At 47.9% G+C, this 22,050-nt stretch overlaps 1 protein-coding gene across 1 annotated transcript in view; it reads left to right on the top strand.

Moving 5' to 3' along the window:
- The window catches only part of SLIT3 (slit guidance ligand 3), a 598,986-nt gene that overhangs the window by 554,251 nt on the left and 22,685 nt on the right, over positions 1-22,050 (top strand). The window contains exons 24-29 of the mRNA XM_058545649.1: positions 2,145-2,216; positions 3,894-4,057; positions 6,104-6,228; positions 13,287-13,384; positions 17,210-17,349; positions 20,418-20,511. Coding sequence (XP_058401632.1) covers positions 2,145-2,216; positions 3,894-4,057; positions 6,104-6,228; positions 13,287-13,384; positions 17,210-17,349; positions 20,418-20,511 — 693 coding nt within the window. The remainder of the gene's footprint in view (positions 1-2,144; positions 2,217-3,893; positions 4,058-6,103; positions 6,229-13,286; positions 13,385-17,209; positions 17,350-20,417; positions 20,512-22,050) is intronic.

Raw genomic sequence — 22,050 nt, 5'->3', positions numbered from 1 at the left:
TTTATCTTTTCAAAGAACCAGCTCTTGGTTTTATTAATTTTTTCTCTTGTTTTTTTAGTCTCTATTTCATTTATTTCTGCTCTGATTTTTATTATTTCCCTTCTTCTACTGATTTGGGGCTTTGTTTGTTCTTCTTTTTCCAAGTTCCTTTAGGTGCATTGTTAGACTGTTTATTTGAGATTTTTGTTGTTTGTTGAGGTAGGCCTGTATTGCTATAAACTTCCCTCTTAGAACCGCTTTTGCTGTATCCCATAAATTCTGGCATGTCGTATTTTCATTTTCATTTGTCTCCAGGTATTTTTTAATTTCTTCTTTGATTTCTTCATTGACCCAGTCGTTGTTCAGTAGCATTTTGTTTAATCTCCACGTATTTGTGGCTTTTCTGATTTTCTTCCTATAGTTGATTCCTAGTTTCATACCGTTGTGGTCAGAAAAGATGCTTGGTATTATTTCAATCTTCTTAAATTTATGGAGACTTGTTTTGTGGCCTAATATGTGATCAGTCCTGGAGAATGTTCCATGTGCATTTGAAAAGAACATGTATTCTTCGGTTTTTGGATGGAATGCTCAGTATATACCTACTACATCCATCTGTTCTAGTGTGTCATTTAAGGCCAGTATTTCCTTATTGATCTTCTGTTTGGATGATCTATCCATTGTTGTAAGTGGAATGTTAAAATCCCCTACTATTATTGTGTTACTCTCTATTTCTCTTTGTATATCTGTTAATAATTGCTTTATATATTTAGGTGCACCTACATTGGGTGTGTAGATATTTACAAGTGTTATATCCTCTTGTTGGATTGTTCCCTTGATCATTATGTAATGCCCTTCTTTGTCTCTTTTTACAGTTTTTGTTTTAAAGTCTATTTTGTCTGATATGAGTACTGCTACCCCAGCTTTCCTTTCATTGCCATTTGCATGGAGTATCTTTTTCCATCCCTTCACTTTCAGTTTGTGAGTGTCTTTAGGTCTGAAGTGTGTCTCTTGTATGCAGCATATATATGGGTCTTGTTGTTTTATCCAATCAGCCACGCTATGCCTTTTAATTGGAGCATTTAGTCCATTGACGTTTAAAGTAGCTATTGATAAGTATGTACTTACTGCCATTTGTTAACTTTTTTTTTTCTCAGTGTTTTAGTAGTCCTTCTCTGTTCCTTTCTCTTTCTATACAGAATTGATGGTCTCTTTAGTTTGACCTCTGTCTGAAAGCTCTACTCTTTAACTCCCCTCCTCCCTCATTTTATGTTTTTGATATCATATCTCACCTCTTTTTTGTGCATTTGTATCCATTACCCTCTTATCATGGAAATAAATAATTTTTCCTATTTGTGGTCTTCTGTTTTCCCCTTAAATCAGTCCCTTTAACATTTCTTGTAGCACTGGTTTCTTGGTGACAAACTCCTTTAATTTTTGCTTGTCTGGGAAATTTTTGATCTCTCCTTCCATTTTGAATGATAACCTTGCTGGGTAGAGTATTCTTGGCTGTAAGGTTTTTCCTTTTAGCACTTTAAATATATCATGCCACTCTCTTCTAGCCTGTAAGGTTTCTGTTGAGAAGTCAGCTGATAGCCTTATGGGGTTTCCTTTGTATGTAACTTGTCTTTCTCTTGCAGCTTTTAGGATTCTTTCTTTATCTTTAATTCTGGACATTTTGATTATGATGTGTCTTGGTGTGGGCCTCTTTGGGTTTATCTTGTTTGGGGCTCTCTGTGCTTCCTATACCTGAATGTCTGTTTCCTTCCTTAGGTTAGGGAAGTTTTCATCTATTATTTCTTGAAATAGATTCTCTGCCCCTTTGTCTTGCTCTTCTTCTTCCGGGACACCTATAACACGGACGTTAGTGCGCTTGATGTTGTCCCAGAGGTCCTAAAAGGGACTGATTTCTGATTCCATCCCAGGCTTGTCCGATTCAAAAGTCCATCCTCTTCTTTCCAAAGCCCTCTACCCCCAACATCCCTGTTGCTGAGCTGGGCGTGGAAACTTTTATGCCCCTGCCTTGAAGGAGGTGACACCCACTGCTGCTAGGGGTGGGCTCCAAGTAAAACTGAAGGGGGACTGGGCCAGCCTCGGCCACCAAGGGAGTGTACTGAGTTCAGAACTGTCAGTGGGTGTTAACCTTCTGCCCTGTGCTTCTGCTTCAGCACCCTCCATGGCAATGACATTTCCAGCGTTCCTGAAGGCTCATTCAACGACCTGACATCTCTGTCCCATCTGTAAGTAGCCATGTTTCTCCCCGGGGTGCACCAACTTAAAACAGAAACTCATTGTAGTGCAGAGATAATGTTGTCACTGCTCACATTTCAGTGTGTTCTTCCCCTGTGCCTAGAGTATGTTTTACCAAAATGTACCCACATTGTGTTCTCTGCTTCAGATGCCTTCAAAGGCATCATCAATTATGTAAACAATGTAAATATTTAATAAGAAAAACTAACATAAAACTCTTACTATGTGCTAAACACTTTAGATGAATTATCCCATTTATTTCTTACAGCGATAAGGCATTTTTATCTCCTCATTATACTTGATGAAACTGAAACTGAGATAGGCTGAAGAATCTGTCCAAGAGGTGCACAGCGAGGAAGTGCAGAGCTCTGGTTCAAATCCAGGGCTGCCTGACTCCAAGGCACATATTCTTTACCACTCTGCCCTCTGTTTTACACAGGGGAAACTGAGGCCCACAAATATTGGGTATCACATACCTCTGCCAATGAAAATTTTTGAGTTTGTGTACCTACTCTATGCATATTTAATTATTTTCATATTGTACACATATATTATAATACTGATACAGTATGTATACATATTATAAAACATTCAAAAAATAGAAATGTTAAAGGATATGATAAAAATAAGCAGAAGCTCTAGTGTTTTCTTCCTGGACACCACTTGGGAGATGTCTGTGCTGGACCGTGCCATCTCGCTCCCCTCGTTTTCAAGCTGAATGATGCAGGGGAGGAAAAACTTCCTTATACCATCTTAGGTTCTGTGGTCGGCCTAAGAATTAGACACACTTAAGACAGGTTAATAGGAGAAGAGCATACAAATTTATCTAATATTTTTATGTGTGCATGGGAGTCTTCAAAAGGAAAATGAAGATCCAAAGAAGCCATTGAGCCCAAAAGCTTATATACCTTTTTACACAAAGGATAAATTGTGGGGATATGACAAGACAACGGGACTTGGGCTAGGGGCAGTAAATTGTGGGACAGTCACTAGGAAATAAATGACGGAAACTAAAGGAAGATCAGGGTTATTTTGGTAGGTTTGCTTGTACACGTCCATTTCAACGTCGACTCCAGTCACTGGTGATAAGAACGTTCTTGTCTTCCTGGTGCAGGGAGGGCACCTTTCTCGTGGGAAATACGACCTGCTTTTAGGTAGTAACGGGCAAGTCAGAGAGCCCTTCCTGCACCTGCTATTTCTCAAGTGCCTTTGACACAAAATAGTCAATATGCCAATGTGGCATATTTGGGGGTGCCGTGGTCTGAGTCCCGTCAGTGGTCTGAAGCTGCTTCCTAGGCTGCTGATTATCAAAACCTTCTCTGCGGAGTACATCCTCCAATGGACCCCTCAGTAGGGCAAGGGAGCCAGATAATCAGATGGCCAGGGGTCCTGGAAGCTTGCTAGGCGCCAGGATGGGGGTTGAGTTGAGGATTGAATCTCAGAAGGGTAGGTGAGAGCAAATCCTCAGGTGGGAGGGGCTTGAGTGGGGTTGAAACATCTGCAGGGATTGGACTTTGCCCCCGTGGAAATGACTTCTCCACTGGTCCTCATGTCCGACACCCCCCATCTAGCCAAAGTCTGAAAATTCTGCTTTTCCAGTGGGCCAAGAGTATGGAGCCTATAGGCCAAGCTGGGAGGGGGGCCCTGACTCCTGCTCTGCCTCCTAGGGCTCTGGGAACCAACCCACTCCACTGTGACTGCAGTCTGCGTTGGCTGTCTGAGTGGGTGAAGGCGGGGTACAAGGAGCCTGGCATCGCCCGCTGCAGTAGCCCCGAACCCATGGCTGACAGACTCCTGCTCACCACCCCCACTCACCGATTCCAGTGCAAAGGTAGGTGCTGAGCCACCCCTCCACCCTTCCCCTCCCCTCGCGGGGTCCGCTGTGTCTCCAACAGCCTGTCAGAGCTGGGCGTCTCTACAGATGTGACTTCTAAAACCACTGCCCTGTCTCTTCCATGGGTCACACAGAGAGACTCAGATGCTGAAATTGATGTGGACCTGCATCCAAGGATCCGTTTGTCATTCTCTCCCCTAAGTCTCTCTGCTGGCATTTCTACAGATTCCCCCCAAATTCTTTCTCTACATATTTTTGCATAGTTGACAAAGTCTGTAACCTGCTTTTTTTACCCAACATTCTTAGACCATAAGCATTTTCCCCTTTTGCTACAGCAAACTTTTGGCACATGAGATTTTGATTGACTGCCTGATTATGACGATAACAACAAACTACTACTGAGTTCTTACTATGTGGCAGGCATTATGTTAAGCACTTTTTCGTGTATTATTTCATTTAATTCTCGCTTCCCATGTATTAATTTATTTAATTTCCCAACACCTCTATAAGGTAGACTTTAATATTACCCTTATTTTAAAAACTGAGAAAACTGAGGCTTACTGAGGTTAAATGACTTCCCAAGATGGCACAGTTAGGAGGATTCCAGGTCTTTCTGATTCCAGAGTGCATGGTCTTAACCACCATGCTGTAATATTCCATTATAATTTTTTTAACCAGTTCCTGGTTTTGAACTTGTAAAGTATTTCCATTTTTTTCTTACCATTGACACATAAAGGTCTTTCTGTATTTAAAATTATGTCCTTAGAAAAGATTCAGAGAACAGAAATTACTGAGCCAAAGTATATGATCATTATTAAAGTCTTCATATATATTGCCAACTTGATTTCCAAAATGGGTTATAACCAATTTATACTCTCAATAGCACCATTTGAGTGCACTTTTCACCAGACACTTGCATTATTTTATGTCATTTTATAATCATTGCTAATTCAATAGGTAAAAAATTGTATCTCCTTATATTTTGTGTGTCTTTGGTTACTGGGAAACTGGATTTTTTTTCCAAAAATTTACTTTCCATTTGTATTACACATTTGTCTGTTAATGTCCTTTGCTCATCTCTTAGAGCCTCAATGTTGATTTTGATTTACAGATATACTTTACCCTCTAAAACGTCATTGTGTCCCTGGGACACATAGTCTCCCTGTTCTTATGTGAAGCCAGGGTTGAGCCAGCTGGTACAGACTCTCAATCAGCCCATTCTATTCACCCCACCCATAAATGGTCAGACTCACCCTGAGGTCAGTCTCAACCCAATCTCCAAATTGATGACTGTTATCCCAGGATCATTTAATGTCCTGACATTAAATAGGGCCTGTTTATCCAGGGCTTTGTCAAAGCTGGCTGTAGCAGCAGCACACAGCGCCCTTTGTAAAGCTCTGTGCAGGGACCGTGACCTCCCTTCCTCCAGCCGATACAGCTGAAGAGAGCAGGACACAGTCGAAACTGTCATGGATGCAAAGTGTACCTGAGTACAATTTGCCATCCATTGTCAGCATCATTGCTGCATCTTCTGGGGCCGTTTCTTACTTCCTCCCACCAATTCAAGAGTTCTGCCAGGAGGACTTCCTATGTATGCCTTTGGCTCAGGCACTGTGCCCTCCTTAGCCTGGCATAGACTATTCCATGGGGAGGGGTATTTGGGGGCAGAGGAAGGGGAGGTCCGAATGGAACTCGGGCCCAGAGCTTCCAGAACATAAAAAGATACACAAATGGTTTCTAATTACGGTGCATTGTTTGCAGATTAGCACCAAAATCGGATCAGACTAATTATAGTAATTGATTTGACTGCAGAAGTGCTTCTGAATGATGTCCCACTGTGATTTTTTCCTCACTGGACAATGGCTGAATTAATGGGACTCTAGCTGGGCTGGATGTGCTGGCTGGGGAGGGCCAGCTGCCCTCTGTGCATGGAGATGGGGAGAACCTGGCAGCTGGCTGAGGAAGAGCCAGAGCAGAGGGGAAGGGAGGTGCGACAGCCCCCTTGGGGACTTGCCATAAACACTCTGTGGTTTTGCTGTCCAGGGCCAGTGGACATCAACGTTGTGGCCAAGTGCAATGCCTGCCTCTCCAGCCCATGCAAGAACAATGGGACGTGCAGCCAGGATCCCGTGGAGCTGTACCACTGTGCCTGCCCCTACGGCTACAAGGTATGGCAGGAGGCCCCACCCCCCACCATTCATGACCCAATGGGGGCACTGTGCCCTGCTGACCCTCCCTTCTCCAAGGACAGGGGATAACTCCACAGGTCACCCAAAAATGGCATTTGCCAGCAACACTCCTGTTCTCCCTAGAATTGGTGGGGGCTGCCCAGTTGTATCATGCTCATGCCAATCGCAGAGGACCCCATGCAGTCTTGACAATGACGCTCTGAGATAAGGGGGAAATGTAATATTTGTATTTTTTCTTTGTTAAACATGGGGAAATTAAGTCTCAGAGTTAAAAGGCTTCCAAGAGGCATCCTTTGAACCCACCATCCTGACTTCCCTTCCAAGGGGATTCCAGACCCTCCCCTCACCTCCCCAACACTGCCCTCAGGACAGCCGGCCCTGGAAGTGCTGGTTCCAGCTGGAGGAGGATACAGGGAAGGGGGATTAAAAGGCCTAGGAGCTGCCAAGCCAACCCACACTGTTGACAAGCCAGGTCAGCCAGCCAGGGGATGGAGATCCCAGTTCTCCTATCTGTCCTCCCCAGAAACCTAGGCTAATTCCAGAACAATCCTCCCATCCTTTCTTCTCACCCAGCATCATCTAGAACACGTTATCCTGCCTCCCCACTAACATCTATAGAGCATAGACCAAGTACCAAGCACTTGCTTGGCATTTTATTCACCTTTTCTTTTTAAACACCCCCTGTGAAGAAACACTCATTAATTCCCATTTTATAGATTTGGAAACTGGGCCTCAGACTGTTGAAAGGGCTTGATGCAATGTCCCAAAGCTTATAAGCAGAAGGTTTGGGGTAGGACCCAGGGCTATGATTCCAAAACCCCTGCATTTTCCCTTGGAGGATTTCCTGGATAGTTGAGCCCCTCACTGTGCCTCACTGGGGTCAGCAAAGCTGTGACTGGGTCCTCTTCTTCAAGATCCTCCCAGCTATCCAGATTTCAGCCTCCCCAGGGCACCCATCCGAAAGCACTGAGCAAGCTGAGACAGCCCCACAGCCCGTCAAATGCACACACCTGGTACAGGCTGAGTGGCAGAGAGTTGGCATTCCCAGGTCTCCGATCCCCAGGGAGATTTGTGTGTATAGTGACAAGCTTGAGGGGCAGACTCACTCTGGGGAACAGGGCTCCCTGGTGGCTTTCTCAGCTGTAGCCATGCCTCCGCAGATAGTGTCAGAGTGCCATCTATGGGCCTGAGACATGAAAGCCAAAGGATTCCCTTTGAAGTCAGCTGGCCAGCCTTGCCCCAGAGCCTCAGATTCACTGTAGTCCTAGACCCATGCACCCTACACACTCCCACGTGCACGCACACACACATCACTATGGTAGGGGAAGAATAGAAATTTAGCAGACACTCTCAAGAGGCCTGGATCCTCAAACTCTCTAGCATTAATTTAGTGGAGAAAACTCAGGCTGTGGATTACACAGAGAGGCAGGTGTGGATCCCAGCTTTGTCATTTACTAGCTGTGTGGCGATGGCCAGTGGCTTCACCTCTGGGTTCCCATCTGTAAACTGGGACCTGTCTCAGTTTTCTGTGAGAATCAAACATACAATAACATAGGCAATGCACCTAGGACAGTCAGTAAGCACTCAATAAGCTGTCGTATGGCTGCCTTTTACCTTCACCCTTGCGTGCTGGTCCTCAATACCAGGATGTGGGATGGACCATCAGTAGCAGGTGGTATGTGGCTAGTTTCCCCAGGGATTCTCAGTCTCTGACACTGTGAACTGGCAAGGACCAGCAGTTGCTCTCCTAGAACATGTGTATTTGTGACATCCCCAATTTCATACATGTATAGGTATCTTTTCAAGCATCAACTATGAGCCAGACAACTGGACCTTATGCATTTATTCCCTCCTCTGACTTTTATAATCACCTCATGAGGAGGGTGGTACCATCTCCATTTTAAAAATAAACACTTCACATTCTGAGTCTCACTTCCCACTCTTTAAAATTGACCTGAGTCTGAAAGTCATGGAGCTGACTTTGAAGCCCCAGGCTTATTCCAACTACACTTGATGACACTATGAAACTGTCCTGGCCATCAGCGTCGGAGCAAAGAGTGCATCCACAGGGCTCCTGCAGGATAACGCCACTTGTTTGGACTTGGCTCACGAGATTCGGAACATCTTGTAGATTTCGGAAGAATTTGAACAGAGATTTTTGACCTTTAGGAAGCTGTAGGCTCCAGGCAGGTCTAGGGTACATTGATGATGATGATGATGGTGATGGTGGTGGTGGTGATGATGGTATCACCTTTTTGACCTTTAGAAAGCTGTGTGGCCCAGGCATGTCTAGGGTACACTGATGATGATGATGGTGGTGGTGGTGGTGGTGATAGTACCACCTTTTTGACCTTTAGAGAGCTGTGTAGCCCAGGCAGATGTAGGGTACATTGATGATGATGATGATGGTTGTGGTGGTGAGGATGACGGTGATGGTGATGATGGTGACGGTGATAATGGTGATGATGATGAGTATGACAACAGCAGCAATATTACCAGCCAGTGTTTGTTGCATGCCTAGTATGTACGGACAGATACATGCATTATCTTGCATACTCCTCATCAAAGCCCTAGGAGGCAGGTCCTAAAATGATCCTCATTTTACAGTTGAGGAAACTGGAGATAGTAGGTAAGGGAGTTGGGAGTCAAAGCTCAGAGCTGACTGATTCCAGAATGCATGCTCTTGGCCAGTGCACTCACTGCTCATTGGCAAGCACCATGATTGCAGGGGCTGTGGGTGAGGGTCCCTGGCCATTTAGGACCCGTCTGAATCTCCAGGACAGGGAAAAGTAGCAGGTGGGAGTGGAAAGAACACCCAGCATGACACTCTGGAGCCCATTCCTGCCTGATCGCATGACCTTGGACAGCTCCTGCTCTCCTCCCACCTCAGGTTGCTCACGCGTAAAATGCAGCAGGTTGACTGGAGGGCCCTTTAACTGTGGGTTGTGTCGCACCCCCTGTCCTGCATTTGATCCCCCTGCTTTCCTCTTTCCCAGAGTGAAGCCCACTCAAGCAGAGCAACTGAGGCAGTAGTTCTGGGTGAGTTGCTAAGTTGACAGCAATCACCAGACGCCCACAAAACCAAGCTCAAAGTTCAGGCATTTGTCTAGCTATTTCCAGATATCTCAATGCTTCTATCGACTAGCTGAGTGACCTTGGGAAGCCACAATATTAAAAAACAGCATAGCAGCCGCTGTTGAAGGTTTAGTAGCAGCTACTGTTAACCTACTATAATGCCAGGCCTTTGTGAAGCAGTTTAAGTGCGTTATCTCATTTAACACTCTTAATCATCTCAGAAATAAGGTGTATCATCCTTTTTTGATAGGTGAGGAAACTGAGGTTCAGAAAGATTGAATAACTTACCAAAGCTCCCAACGTGTGAGCTCAGCCCAGAAATCAGCCCTCTCTTGCAGGAAAGTCTATGCTCAGCCTCTCCACTAGTAACTGATTCTCTGTAAGCCTCACTTTGCCCTCCGGTAAATGGGAATAACCATTCTCACCTACAGAGCTGTCGTTAAGGATTAAAAGGCGTCACGTATGTACTGTGCCTGCCTCAGTGCCAGGATTCAGGAGACATTTAACAAAGGATACCTCTTTTACCACTATTCTAAGGTTTGGGAAATAAAGTATATATTTTGGCTGATTCTTTTTCAGCCATTTAGCTTCACGCACATATGTTCAGTGTCTCAGAACAGTGCTTCTCACACTCTAATGTGCACAAGAACCACCTGGAGATCTTATTAAAATGCAGGTTCAGATTCATTAGATCTGAGATCAGGCCTGAGATTGTGCATGTTTTACAAGCTGCCAGGGGATGCCAATGCAACTAGTCCAAAGACCACACTTTGGTAACAAAGTCTTGGAGCAGCCCTCCTGGCCCCATCTCAGAAAGAGGTTTCCAATGAGGGTAGCTGTTTTTTTTTTTTTTTTTTTAATTTTTTGTTTATTGCAGTAACATTGGTTTATAACATTGTAAAAGTTTCAGGTGTACATCATTGTACTTCTATTTCTGCATAGATTACATCATGTTCACCACCAAAATACTAATTACAACCCATCACCACACACATGTACCGAATTATCCCTTTCACCCTCCTCCCTCCCTCCTTCCCCTCTGGTAACCACCAATCCAATCTCTGTCCCTATGTGTTTGTTTATTGTTGTTATTATCCACTACTTAATGAAGGAAATCATACGGTATTTGACCTTCTCCCTCTGACTTATTTCACTTTGCATTATACCCTCAATGTCCATCCATGTTGTCACAAATGGCTGGATTTCATCGTTTCTTATGGCTGAGTAGTATTCCATTGTGTATATATACCACAGCTTCTTTATCCATTCGTCCCTTGATGGGCACTTAGGTTGCTTCCAAGTCTTGGCTATGGTGAATAACGCTGCAATGAACACAGGGGTGCATGTACCTTTGCAAATTGGTGTTTTCAAGTTCTTTGGATAAATACCCAACAGTGGAATAGCTGGATCATATGGTAGTTCTAACCTTGATTTTTTGTAGCTGTTTTCAAGCTCCTTTAAAGGAAGCTAGAAGCCCCAGCCATGTCCTGCACACACACACGTACACACACACGAGGGGTGGGAGGGGTGGAGGATCACCAAGAAGCGTCACAAATCTAGTGGATTTGAGCAAAATGAGGCTGAAGAGTTGAATTAAGCTAATTAGCCAGGCATTGACAATAGTAATTATTTCTCAAGGACATGTAAGTGACAGAAATCCCCACCTCCAGGCCCAATTACCATATTGTCAAGTGCTGGGCTCTGCCTCCTGGATTTCTGTGCTCAGCATAAGAGCTGGAGGAGACACCACCAACTCCACCCCACCCCCACCCCCAGGGGAGAATTCCACCTGGAGTCCCTGGTACTTGAGAGTTCCCCAGAGCAGAGAGGCTGGCCCAGGCAGGGGCGAGGGAGGCCCTGCCTTGACCTGCTCACGGTTCTCCTGTCCTGCTCTTCATGGCCCATTCATCTAACTAACACACACACATACATACACACACACTCCTGACTATTCAGTACCAACCAAAAACCTGAAAAAGTCTTATAATCACCCACATTCAGCCCTACCTCAGACCCCAATAATTATCATGATCAATATCTGAATAGCTTCTAATTAAGGAGCTGCCATTATATGCCAGGTGCCTTATATGTGTGTGATTTCTAATCATTCCTTCATTCCATAGGGTAGGTATTATTATTCCCATTTTATAGATGATGAAAATAAGGCTCAGAGAGAACTAGTAATTTCCTCAAGGCACATAGCAGCTGGACTAGAATATGCATTCAGGTCTGCCTTACTCCAGAGCCTGTGTTTTGAGGGGGAGACAATAAGTGGCCCAGCACAGAGGTCCCGTGCCGGCTCTGGACTGGATGACTGGCTTCAGCTGCTGCCTGTTCACTTACTGCTGTGCCGTCTCGGATGTAGTACCTCACTTTCCAAGTCTGCCTTCCCTGTCTGTAAAAATGGGGATAATAACAATCATACCAATCTTATAGGGTTGTTGTGAACGTTATATGTGATCATGAATATAAAACACTTAGCATGAGGCCTGGAATAGAAAATGTGCTCGTAAATGTGAGTGAGACTGAGTACTGTAGTGTGCATTCCACACACTGACTTTCTGAAAGGGCTCCCAGGTGGCTCTGGTTTAGGGTGAACCCAGATCCCACCCTAAACTGCATTCTCCTTCTCCTCCGCGAGAAACCTCTGACGGGCCCTTTAGCTGTGACAGGGCATGAAGAGAACCAGACATCACGGCTGTGCCTTCCCGCTGCCGGAGACTGGGCCTGAGGCTTCAGCGTTTGACACAGCAGGAAGCAGGCAGTCCACAGCAGAGTCCTGGGCCCAGTTGGCAGTGACATCCCGCCAGGAAGCCCAGTCCCACTCCATCACAGACATTGGTGGCAGCAGAGGGGAGAAGAGGATTTTCTCAGGCAGATGGCGAGCAGGTGGTGTGGCAGTGGGAGGGCTCCCATGATCACCCCCGCCTGGCATAGCGCCTGCAGCCCAGAAACAAACACAGCAGACACCTCCTCAGACCCCACAGGTCCTCCAAGGGACCGCTTGCCAAGACTTGGGTGCAGTGCTGGTCCATCGGTCCCAGGGCAGAAGCTGGATCCCGAGCCAAGCATTGGGCTGCTCCCTAGGACGTGGGTCTTAATGTCCACAGTCTCTGCCTTGGCCTCCCTCCTCAGTGCTTTTGCTCTCGCCGTTCCTTCTGCCTGGCATGCTTTTCCCCACCTACCGCATAGTTGGCTCCTTCTCAGCTCCAATATCCCCTTCAGAAGGGCCTGCTCCAAAGGAATCCCACTCCACCCAAAACTCTCAGTCACAGGGGTTCTCAATCTGGCCTAACATTGTAATCACCTGCAGAGCTTTAGAATAAATACCAACACCAGGGCCCATGTCCAGACCAATCAAAGATGAATCTCTGGGGGGCTGTCACTTTATAGAGCCAAGGTCTGTTTGACCACACTTCAGCCTAAGTCTACCCTACTCAAGTTGTGGATTGTCTTTAAGCCTCAGTGAGGCTAATAATAATACCATCTACTAGCATTCGTAGAAAGTCTGCTATGTGCTTGTAGTTATGTAATGTTAAGCACTTCCTTATGTGAAAGGTCTACTTTAATTCTCATACCGACTCTATGAGGGAGGCTTGGAGAGGTTAAAATGTCAAGGTCAGCCAACCAGGAAGAGATGAAGCTGGAATGTGAAACCAGGTTTTCCTGTATCCAAAGCCTGTGCTCTTGCCCTGCAGTTTAGGCTAGAGGGAAGGGTGTGAATTCCGGGAGAACTCGAACATCCAAGTTCTCAACATTCTTCCCCTTCTCACTATGGAGTGACCAAAGGCAAGGGCTCCCTTTGGCCTTCTCCAAGTCACGCAGCAGGCTTGCCCCAGGCCTCCTGTGGCCATCTCCCTGGCCTCATCCCAGAGGATGCTGGGAACTCCCAGGGGTCTCCTGGTTATGGCAGCCATTGAAAGCCTACCTAACCGGGTGCCTCTCCCTCTTCTGCTCCTCAGGGCAAAGACTGCACCATGCCCATCAACACCTGCATCCAGAACCCCTGTCAGCACGGAGGCACCTGCCACCTGAGCGAGAGCCACAAGGATGGGTTCAGGTAACAGCTCACCCTTGGGCCTTCCCTCCCCCCAGAGGGCTTCACCAGCAGACTCTCAGGGCAGGATGACGAAGCATAGCTGTTCACTGAGGGCCTACTGTGTGCCCACACTGTGCCAAGCCCTTTATGTGAATGAATTCAAGGCTCTCCACACTCTATAAGGGAGCTACTATTATCGCTGTTATACAGATAAGGAAATTGAGGCATCAAAGGGATAACTCCTTTACCCAAATTTGCACAGTTAGTAAGTGTTCGTACTGGGATTTGAATTCAGGGAGTCTGTCTCCTGTAGAGCCAGGACTCCAAGGGAGGCTACAGTTACTGGCTAAAGTCAGAGAAGGATAGAATAATGGCTCAAAGACCCACCAGCCTGTTAATTCCAGGTATTTTAATTACCTGAAAAGAAATTACTCTTTTCAGTTATTAAAAAACAATAATAATAGGTGGCATTGATTACATGCTCATTATATGCCAGGCACTGACTCGTCATGTATTATCTCATTTAAATCCTCGCAATGACCCTATCTGGTACAGGTAGGTACTATGCCCACTTAACAGAGGAAACTGAGAGACAAAGATTGGTTTGCTCTAGGTCACATGTCCTGACACTCATTCCTGGGTCTTCCAACCAGCATTAAGAGCTCAGGAAGAAAAGGGGATAGAAGCCACAAGTTTTTCTCATCTGTGTCCTAGGAGTGGGCCTCCTTCCTGCTCCCACCCTCCCCAGCTGCTTGCAGATGCAAAAGCAGACCCATGGGAACTGGCTCATTTGGCACCCCCAGTGAGCCAGTGGGTCAGGCAGTAAAGGAGGGGGCACCAATGCCAAGCTGTGTGTAGACATCTTAGAGCTCAGGTTGCAAACGATTATCAAAGGCACTCTGGCCTGGGGCTACTGTGTGGTCTGTGCAAGAAATCAGGTTCTGGGCTCTCCATTCTCCTTCCCAGGGAACCAAGCCCACCCCCGTGTCCACTTGCCAAGCCAGCCTCATCAAACTCTGACTCTTGGAAAGTGAAATTCAAGGCAGAGTTCGTTTTCTTGCCTAGAGTCAGCCAAACCACCCACTCCCACCCTCTCACTGAGAGCAGGGCTGAGGAGAAACCACACAGAAACCTCACGGAGGTGGCCACACGGCCCCATCCAGAAAACACACCTCCAGGGTGAAAGCATGGCTCTGCCCACGCAGCGAGGGGTGGGGGTCAGCGAGAGGGAGGAGCATCCCCCCGCAGGCAATTGTTTCTCCCCTCTCAGCTGGAGGAGTGGTGAGCAGAAGTATCCCATTTCCACCCTCAGTTGTTGAGGAAATTCAAATAAACTGGAAATATTTTTAGAATGTAATTTTCAAGGAAAAGGGCCCAGATCTACAGGATTATGGAAATGAGGTAGAGAGTTAATGCATGGAGGCCCACATACTGGGGATGGCACAGCTTGCTTAGACTTCCCAAGGAGCAGGAAAGCTCTCTCCATCAGGTCAGTGCCTGCGAGGTTGACAAAAGGAGGGACACTTGTCAGGGAAGTTGTGCTCCCTTCTTCCCTCCTGTATCCGCTTCCTGGGGCTATCGTAACAAAGTACCACAGACTGGGTGGCTTGGAACGACAGAATGTATTCTCTCACAGTTCTGGAAGCCAGAAGTCCAAAATTAAGGTGTCAGCAGGGCCATAGTCGCTCTGAAACCTATAAGGTTCCTTGCCTCTTCCTTGCTTCTGGTGGTTGCTGGCGGTAGCTGGCGTTCCTTGGCTTGTAGCTGCATCACTCCAGTATCTGCCCTCATCGTCACATGGTGTTCACCTTGTGCCTCTGTCTTCACATGGCCCTCTTCTTATAAGGACACCAGTTATATCAGATTAGGAGCCAACCTTACTCCTCATCTTAAATTAACTAATTACATCTGCAGTGACCCTGTTTCCAAATAAGGTCACATTCTGAGGTACTGGGGGTTAAGACTTCAACATATCTTTTGGAGGGGACACAATTCAACCCATAACACCTCTTACAAGTCAGAATTCTGGAAGCATCACCTACCTTTCCATACAGATGCTTCTCCAATCTTGATGCATTGTCTGCTCACTAAAAGAGCAGAGCTGGCAGAGCTGGCCAGACAGGAGACCAAGACGGGAGACGTGACCTGTCCTGAGTGCCCACAGCTAACTAGGTGCTCCTGGAGTATTCTTGACAGCCCCTCCCAAGCTTTCCAGGGAGGACAGGGGAGTCTTTAGCCTCCTTCCCACCCTGTGTTCCCTCCATGAGCACCCCTGCTCCCTTGACCTGCCACCCTCACCCCACTTTTGTCAATCCTAAGGCTCTGGGGAGAGCCACAGTAACTCATTTCAGCAAAATAGGCAGGACTATAGTTTAAGACCTTTGCAAACCTACCCCCTGTCTGACTCTGAAGAAGTAGCCTTTTTCATGAACGCCCAGGTTGCCTAACAGAAGAAAGGAGTAAGAGTCATTTTGCTGTACCTCAAGAGCTCAGACCCAAGAACCCCTGGCCTTTCGTAGAAAATGTGACATGGTTTTCAGGTTGTAGAGGAAAGGAGGTTAAGTAGGATTCTAGAACCACAGAAATCCTCTTCCTATTAGTTTAGTTTTTGAGCTAAATCCCAAATCAGAGCCATCTCTGAAAGAGAGGCCTGGAACTCCACGTTCTTGGATGGGGTGTAAACCCCTGCCTAGCGGGTTGGGCCGCAGAGTGAGATTCACTGCAGCATTCATTTCATCAGACAGTCACCTCCCACCTGCACCCACCCAGACGCCCCCTCGCCCCTTCTCTTCTGCCCAGCATCTATCTGTTCTGACTTATTTTGCCTGCCCAATCCTGGGGATACGATCAACGTCGGGCAAAGGACAGGTGGGTTGAGGTTTTTATCCAAGCGATTTAACACTCCAGAGACAAGATAAGGAAATGCCTCATGCTGATTTGTGGTGTTTTAAGCCAAGCTCACCAGAGAGCTTCAGTCTTGGCAGGAGAGGGACTCTCCCACCCCATCCCCTCATCCCCCAGAAGCTGGAGTGGGCTCCGAGTAGTAGGAACACATAGCAGGGAGAAATAGCATCCCTGAGGAAAGGTTGACGAGGTGGTGGTGTTGTCTAGAACTAGAGCTAGCTAACATGCTCTGAGCGTTTTCTATGTGCTGTTACCCTTCTAAGCGTTTTACTTGTATAATCTCATTTAATCTCCACAACCACCCTGGGGATAAATAATAATACCCCAGTCAACAGACAAGGAAATTGAGACGCAGAGAATTTAAGTAATTTTCCCAAGGTCAGATAGCTAGGAGGTGGCAGACCGGAATTCATCCCCAGGAAAGCTGGTTGCAGAGCCTGCTCTTGGCCGCTCTGCCCTGCTCCAAAAAAAACAGAAAAGCTACCTCGAGTAGCAGGTCACAAAAAGGGGGACGTTTGTTATGCTGTTTCTCTCCTGGTCTACGAGAGAGACTACTCCACAAAAGAGCTGAAGGCAAGGCGGTTTAGAAGGCAGCTGGAGGAATTTAAGCTACGTCCAGGAAACCACTTCCAGCTGGGGGAATGGTGAAGGAGGCATTGCAAGTGGGAACTGCCCCCGGGGGCGAGGCAGCCGTCCAGGGCCAGGGGAGATCGCATATTGCCTGGAGACAGTGGCTAGATGAAGTGACCTCTAAGGCTCCTGAGGGCCTTCCTGCTCAGGACCCCAAGGCCTCAGGTGTCCAAAGTGCTGTCTTGGACCTCCATCCAGAGAGAAACCTAACTAATTGTATTTCCCACCCCCTCATCTTCCTCTCTGCCGCACCAACCCACCCCACTCCCTGAACCCCGGCTCCCCTCCTTCCCACCCCACACGTCCCCAAAGCTGCTCCTGCCCTCTCGGCTTTGAGGGACAGCGGTGTGAGATCAACCCAGACGACTGTGAGGATAACGACTGCGAGAACAATGCCACCTGTGTGGACGGGATCAACAACTATGTGTGTGTCTGCCCACCAAACTACACAGGTAAGGTCTCCTGACACCTGAGTGTGGATAGTATGTGTGGGCAGTGGGGCGGGGGTGTCATGCACTAGAAGAATACCATTTCATAGCTTCTGCCAAGAACCCCACCTCCTTTCCCCCTGTGGACAAAGACTTGAATCCCCAAAACCCCATGCTATACCATGAGGGGCTTCCCAAAGGCCCTATCTCTTTGCTTGTCTGTCCCTTCCCCTCCCACCCCCACAAATAGCTAGCTCCTTCTCACTTAGAAACAAGGTCCCAGGGTCCTGTCAGCTGTCTGTGATTTAGTTGGTGGCCATCCCCTCCTTTGGGATCCCTGGAGACCCTGTGGTGTTCAAGGGCAGCAAAGAGGCACTTGCACTGTGTTTATGCTTTCTTCAAGTCTAGTCAACCTTCTCTGGAAATCTACATTTCCCAGATACTCTGCTAGGAGCTAGGGATACAAAAATGACCAAGAGAAAGTTCCTTCTCATAAGAAGCTCATCACCAAGTAGAGAGAGAGATGAGTTCAATAGAATGAGAACAAAACACCTGTAAGCCCAGGGCATATGGGGTCACAGAGGAGGAAGCTACCCCAGCTGGAGAATAAAGGAAGGCTCCCCACTGGACGTTCTTCCTCAGGATAATCATTCTACCCACCCCACCCCCAAACACAACACATTTATTTCTTATATTAACAACCCCTAATGAGGACAGTTAAATATACCATTAGATTGTGAAGCAAAATGCCACCAAGTGGTGCAGACACAGCCAACCGTGTTATAGGACCAACCTAAAGTGCCATATCCCAAACTGGAATTCCACGAATTCTTTGAGGAAAAGATTCCATGGGCAAAACAGTTTGGGAAGCACTACGTATAATAATAACTCTCTTCCTGGAGCTCCACAATACAAATTTGTATATTGGAGGTTCTGAAAATTCCTGCTTTAGAGAAAACCATTTAACTTTGTTTAACCCAGCAGTTCCCAAACTTATTTGATCTCAGAACTTCCCTCCTACCCTGTCCCAGAACACCATTACCAACCCATAGATCTTGTGTTGTGAGAAACATATTGTAGGAAATTCTAGCCTAAGGCAAGGATGAAAATGAGGACGGTGCGGCCTGGGGACGCCCACACTCCAGCCTCTCGGAACCTGGCTTTGATGCCAGGAATGAGGTGGGAGGTGGGAAGACTCAGAAGACGAATAGAAGCAGTCCTGAGGCCTGCAGAGAAGGAAGCCAAGTAGCCCCCATTGCTCCTCAAGATCCTGTGCCTTTTTGCAGGCTTCCAGCCCAGTAGCCAGGTATCCCTCAAGCACACTCTTGGGGCTGCTGGTGGGTGCCAGAGCCAACTGAGAAAACCACTTATTCTACTTAATCCTAGGCCTCCTGGGGTCCCAGAGAAGGTTTTGTGCTGGGAAAAAGTACAGGGAAATTTGCTGAGGGTCTACTTCCCGTATGCCCTACATCTGCCACCTTCCAAGAGTAGAGTTATAGCCAAGAGTTAAATTAGCAACAGGCAACACTTATGCGTGTACGGTATACAGAGCCCTGAATTAGCTACTAGAGATAACAAGTAGTCTAAGGTATGCCCTCAGTCCACAAGGGGCATCTGGTCTACCTAAGATGAGCAGAATCATCATATGGTGTTAGCATTAAATCATTGGTCCAGAACAATCTGCTCAGTGCCAGAAGAGAGATAGTAAAAATCCCAGCAATTAAGAAGGAGAGGGCAAAGGGGCTCAAAATAGGCTTTGGGGCAGAGGAGGGGCTGGAACTGAATTTATACGGGCAATGGGCAGTGGGAGGCAGGCTGAGGAGACCTTACTGAGGTGAACCCCAGTGGAACCCCATGGCTGTGTGTGCACTTGACGGAGGTGCTCTTCTGATTTGTTACGCTTTGTTCCTGAGAAGGGAATGTCATGGTTTTCTCTGTCCCCGAAAATGTCACAAGTCCCACACAGACACTTGTTCACCTCCCTGGGTCTCTCCAGCAGATAAGGAAGAGGAGGAGCCTTATAAAGAACACAGTGCCCTCTGTGGTCTTGAGAGGCTGGTGGCAGAATGAGGACAGGGTAGGGGTCAACTTGTCGCCACCACGGCACAGGAAAGACTCCGGGGCTGTGTCTGCCGTTCATTTACTCCCCAGCCACACCCTCAGGACCTTGCTGTGCCCTGTCCCCTGGGAGCCACAGCCAGGCAGCCTCCTGCCCCTGCCTGCCCCCCACACCTCCAGCCCTGGCGAGAAGCTCCACAGAGAGAGGTCCTCCTCTCTTAGATCACACTCCACCTGGCTTGACCAGGTGGAATTTGAGGAAACCCACAGCTCAGAGGTGCATCTGCCTCTGCCCTCACCCCTGCCTCCTGTCTCACCCCCACATTCCCCAAACACACCTTCAGGTGGTGTGAGCTTTTCGGGGCTTATATGAAAGGGCCATCTCTGGGTATTTATGACCCACTAGGCATTATGTGGCATTCAAAGGGAATGTATCCCGAGACCAGAACCTCAAATTCCCTTCATATTTTCTTCTCTGAGAGAATCCAAGGGGCTTACTTCTCTGTGACATGTGGGCTGTGCTGCTAAGCCATGCCCGCTCCTCCAGGAAGCCTCTGGCCTCCGCAGTTTACCGCTGTTGTCGCCCCTACATCTCTGTGTTGTAACTGCCTGCTTAATTTGTAGATCTCCCCCACTAGGCTACACGGGAGGACAGGAGTGGGTCACTGTTGTGTCCCCAGCACCTGGCACAGTGCCTGCCACATGGGAGCTGCTCAGTTAATGTCGTAGAATGAAAAGGCAACTCAGCACAGCCCAAGTCAGGGGCCCGCATCCTGTGGTTTCAGCTGTGGCAGCCCCTGGATGATCAAGAGAAACAGCCAAATGCTGGTGCTGTGCCCGTGCCCAGGAGAGACCCTGGAATCTTCCCAGTGTCACTGTCACTACAAGGCAGAGGTACAGGAGAAAGGATATGTCAAGAGAGTGAATGCATATCCATGACCTCCTAACCAGGGGCTAGATGAGTCTGATCTTCTGGCCAGGGTATCCCCCCAGTACCCTCCCTGATGCCTGAGTTCTGTACCCACCCCCACTAGGTGAACTGTGCGACGAGGTGATCGACCACTGCGTGCCCGGGATGAACCTCTGTCAACATGAGGCCAAGTGCATCTCCCTGGACAAAGGATTCAGGTAAGGCTTAGCTTCATGCCCCCAGCACGGAGTCCTGAGGACACGGCCTCCAACAGTCTGGGTTTGCAGTAGAGGCTCTGCGGCTCTCTCCATATTCTCTCTCTCTCTCTTTCTCTCTCTCTCTCTGCCTGTTACTTGTTTGTTACCATGTGCATCTCTGTATCTCTGACTGGTCATGGTCTAATGCTGTCAGTCTGTCTCTGTTTCCCTATGTGTGTACCTCTGTCTCTCTGTGGGTGTCTCTCTTTCTAAGTCTCTGTCTCTCTGTCTCTCTGTCTCTCTCTCTCTCTCTCTCTCTGTCTGTCTGTCTCTCTGTCTGTCTTTTGACAGACAGATAGAGATATCCCCTCTTTCCCTTAGGCTTCCTCCTCCTTTTTCCCTCCCTCTCTTTCTTGCCCAGCACACCTTTCCTTTCCAGGAAAGGAGTAGTAGACCAATCCCACTGAGGAAGCAGAGTCCAAAGGGTATTTGGTCACCCTCCCTGTGTGTAGCCTTCACAGCACTCTACCCTCTGTGGCTTCAGCAAGTTTGCCAGCTTATGCACCTGTGTGTGTTGGGGAGCTGACAAGGGGGTAGTGAGCTCTGACTGGTTCAGCAGCCACAGCCATTGGTGGAGCTGTCTCCATGGCGAGCAGCAGAGCCGGTAGGAGCTAGGGAGCACATGAGCGATTCTACGGGTGGCTGGAGAGGCTTCCTCAGGAGAAGGCACCAGTTCCAGAGCCTGAGAATGAAACAGTGCTCCTGGGAAATCACTCCTGGGCTCTGTCCCCACCTCCCTCCACCCTCCTTCATGAAAGTGTGTGCCATTGCCTCTTCTGGAGACAATCCTGAGACCCTCGAGTCCTGGCATTTTCTGTCATTGGTAGGGGCATCCCAGAATCCTGTGGCCAAGAATGCTCTCCCCTTTTTCCCAAACTGCCTTCCACATGCAATTGTTTCCCCCTCCTCCCCAGCAGGCTCTGTCCAACACTGAGGGGTAGGGGAGTTTCTAGCACCAAGGAGTCAGGGTTTGGGGAGCAGTCAGAGACCAGAGCAGCTGGAGGGACCCCAGAGTAGCCCTCAGCAAAGGCACCTTCAAGTGCCTTGGGCCCCTTGGAAAAGTCTCCAGAGAAAGTCCAGGGGATCAAAGCCCTGCTGAGGCCCATCCCGCAGAACGTGCACTAGCTGCAGATCTCTCACTACGCTTTTGTGCACCCGCCCTTCCCCCTGCTGTCCCTATGTGCCCCCTCTGTCCAACGTGCAGGTCAACTAGGACTTTGCCCTGTTCACATGCCACTGGAGCACAACCTGCCTGTGCACTTTGGCCCCTAGCCAGGACATCGCTTCTGGCAGCCCGGGGCGTTGCTTCTGAAGTGACCCTAAAGAGCCACCCCTAGAGTTGAGGGACATGAGTCTGGAGCTCGATGCCGATGCCGACAAGTCTTTAAGGAGAATCCTGACCAGCCTTTCGTCCAGTGGCATCTCCCGCCTCTGGAGGACAGAAGCTCACGCTCTAGGTCTAGATGTCCAGGAGCTGTCATCTCACTGAGTCTGTCCAGC

Source organism: Diceros bicornis, chromosome 1, assembly GCF_020826845.1.
Source record: "Diceros bicornis minor isolate mBicDic1 chromosome 1, mDicBic1.mat.cur, whole genome shotgun sequence".
In the NCBI taxonomy this organism is placed as follows: Eukaryota; Metazoa; Chordata; class Mammalia; order Perissodactyla; family Rhinocerotidae; genus Diceros; species Diceros bicornis.
Note: the sequence above shows the minus strand (reverse complement) of the source record. Positions and strands in the feature narration are given on the sequence as shown.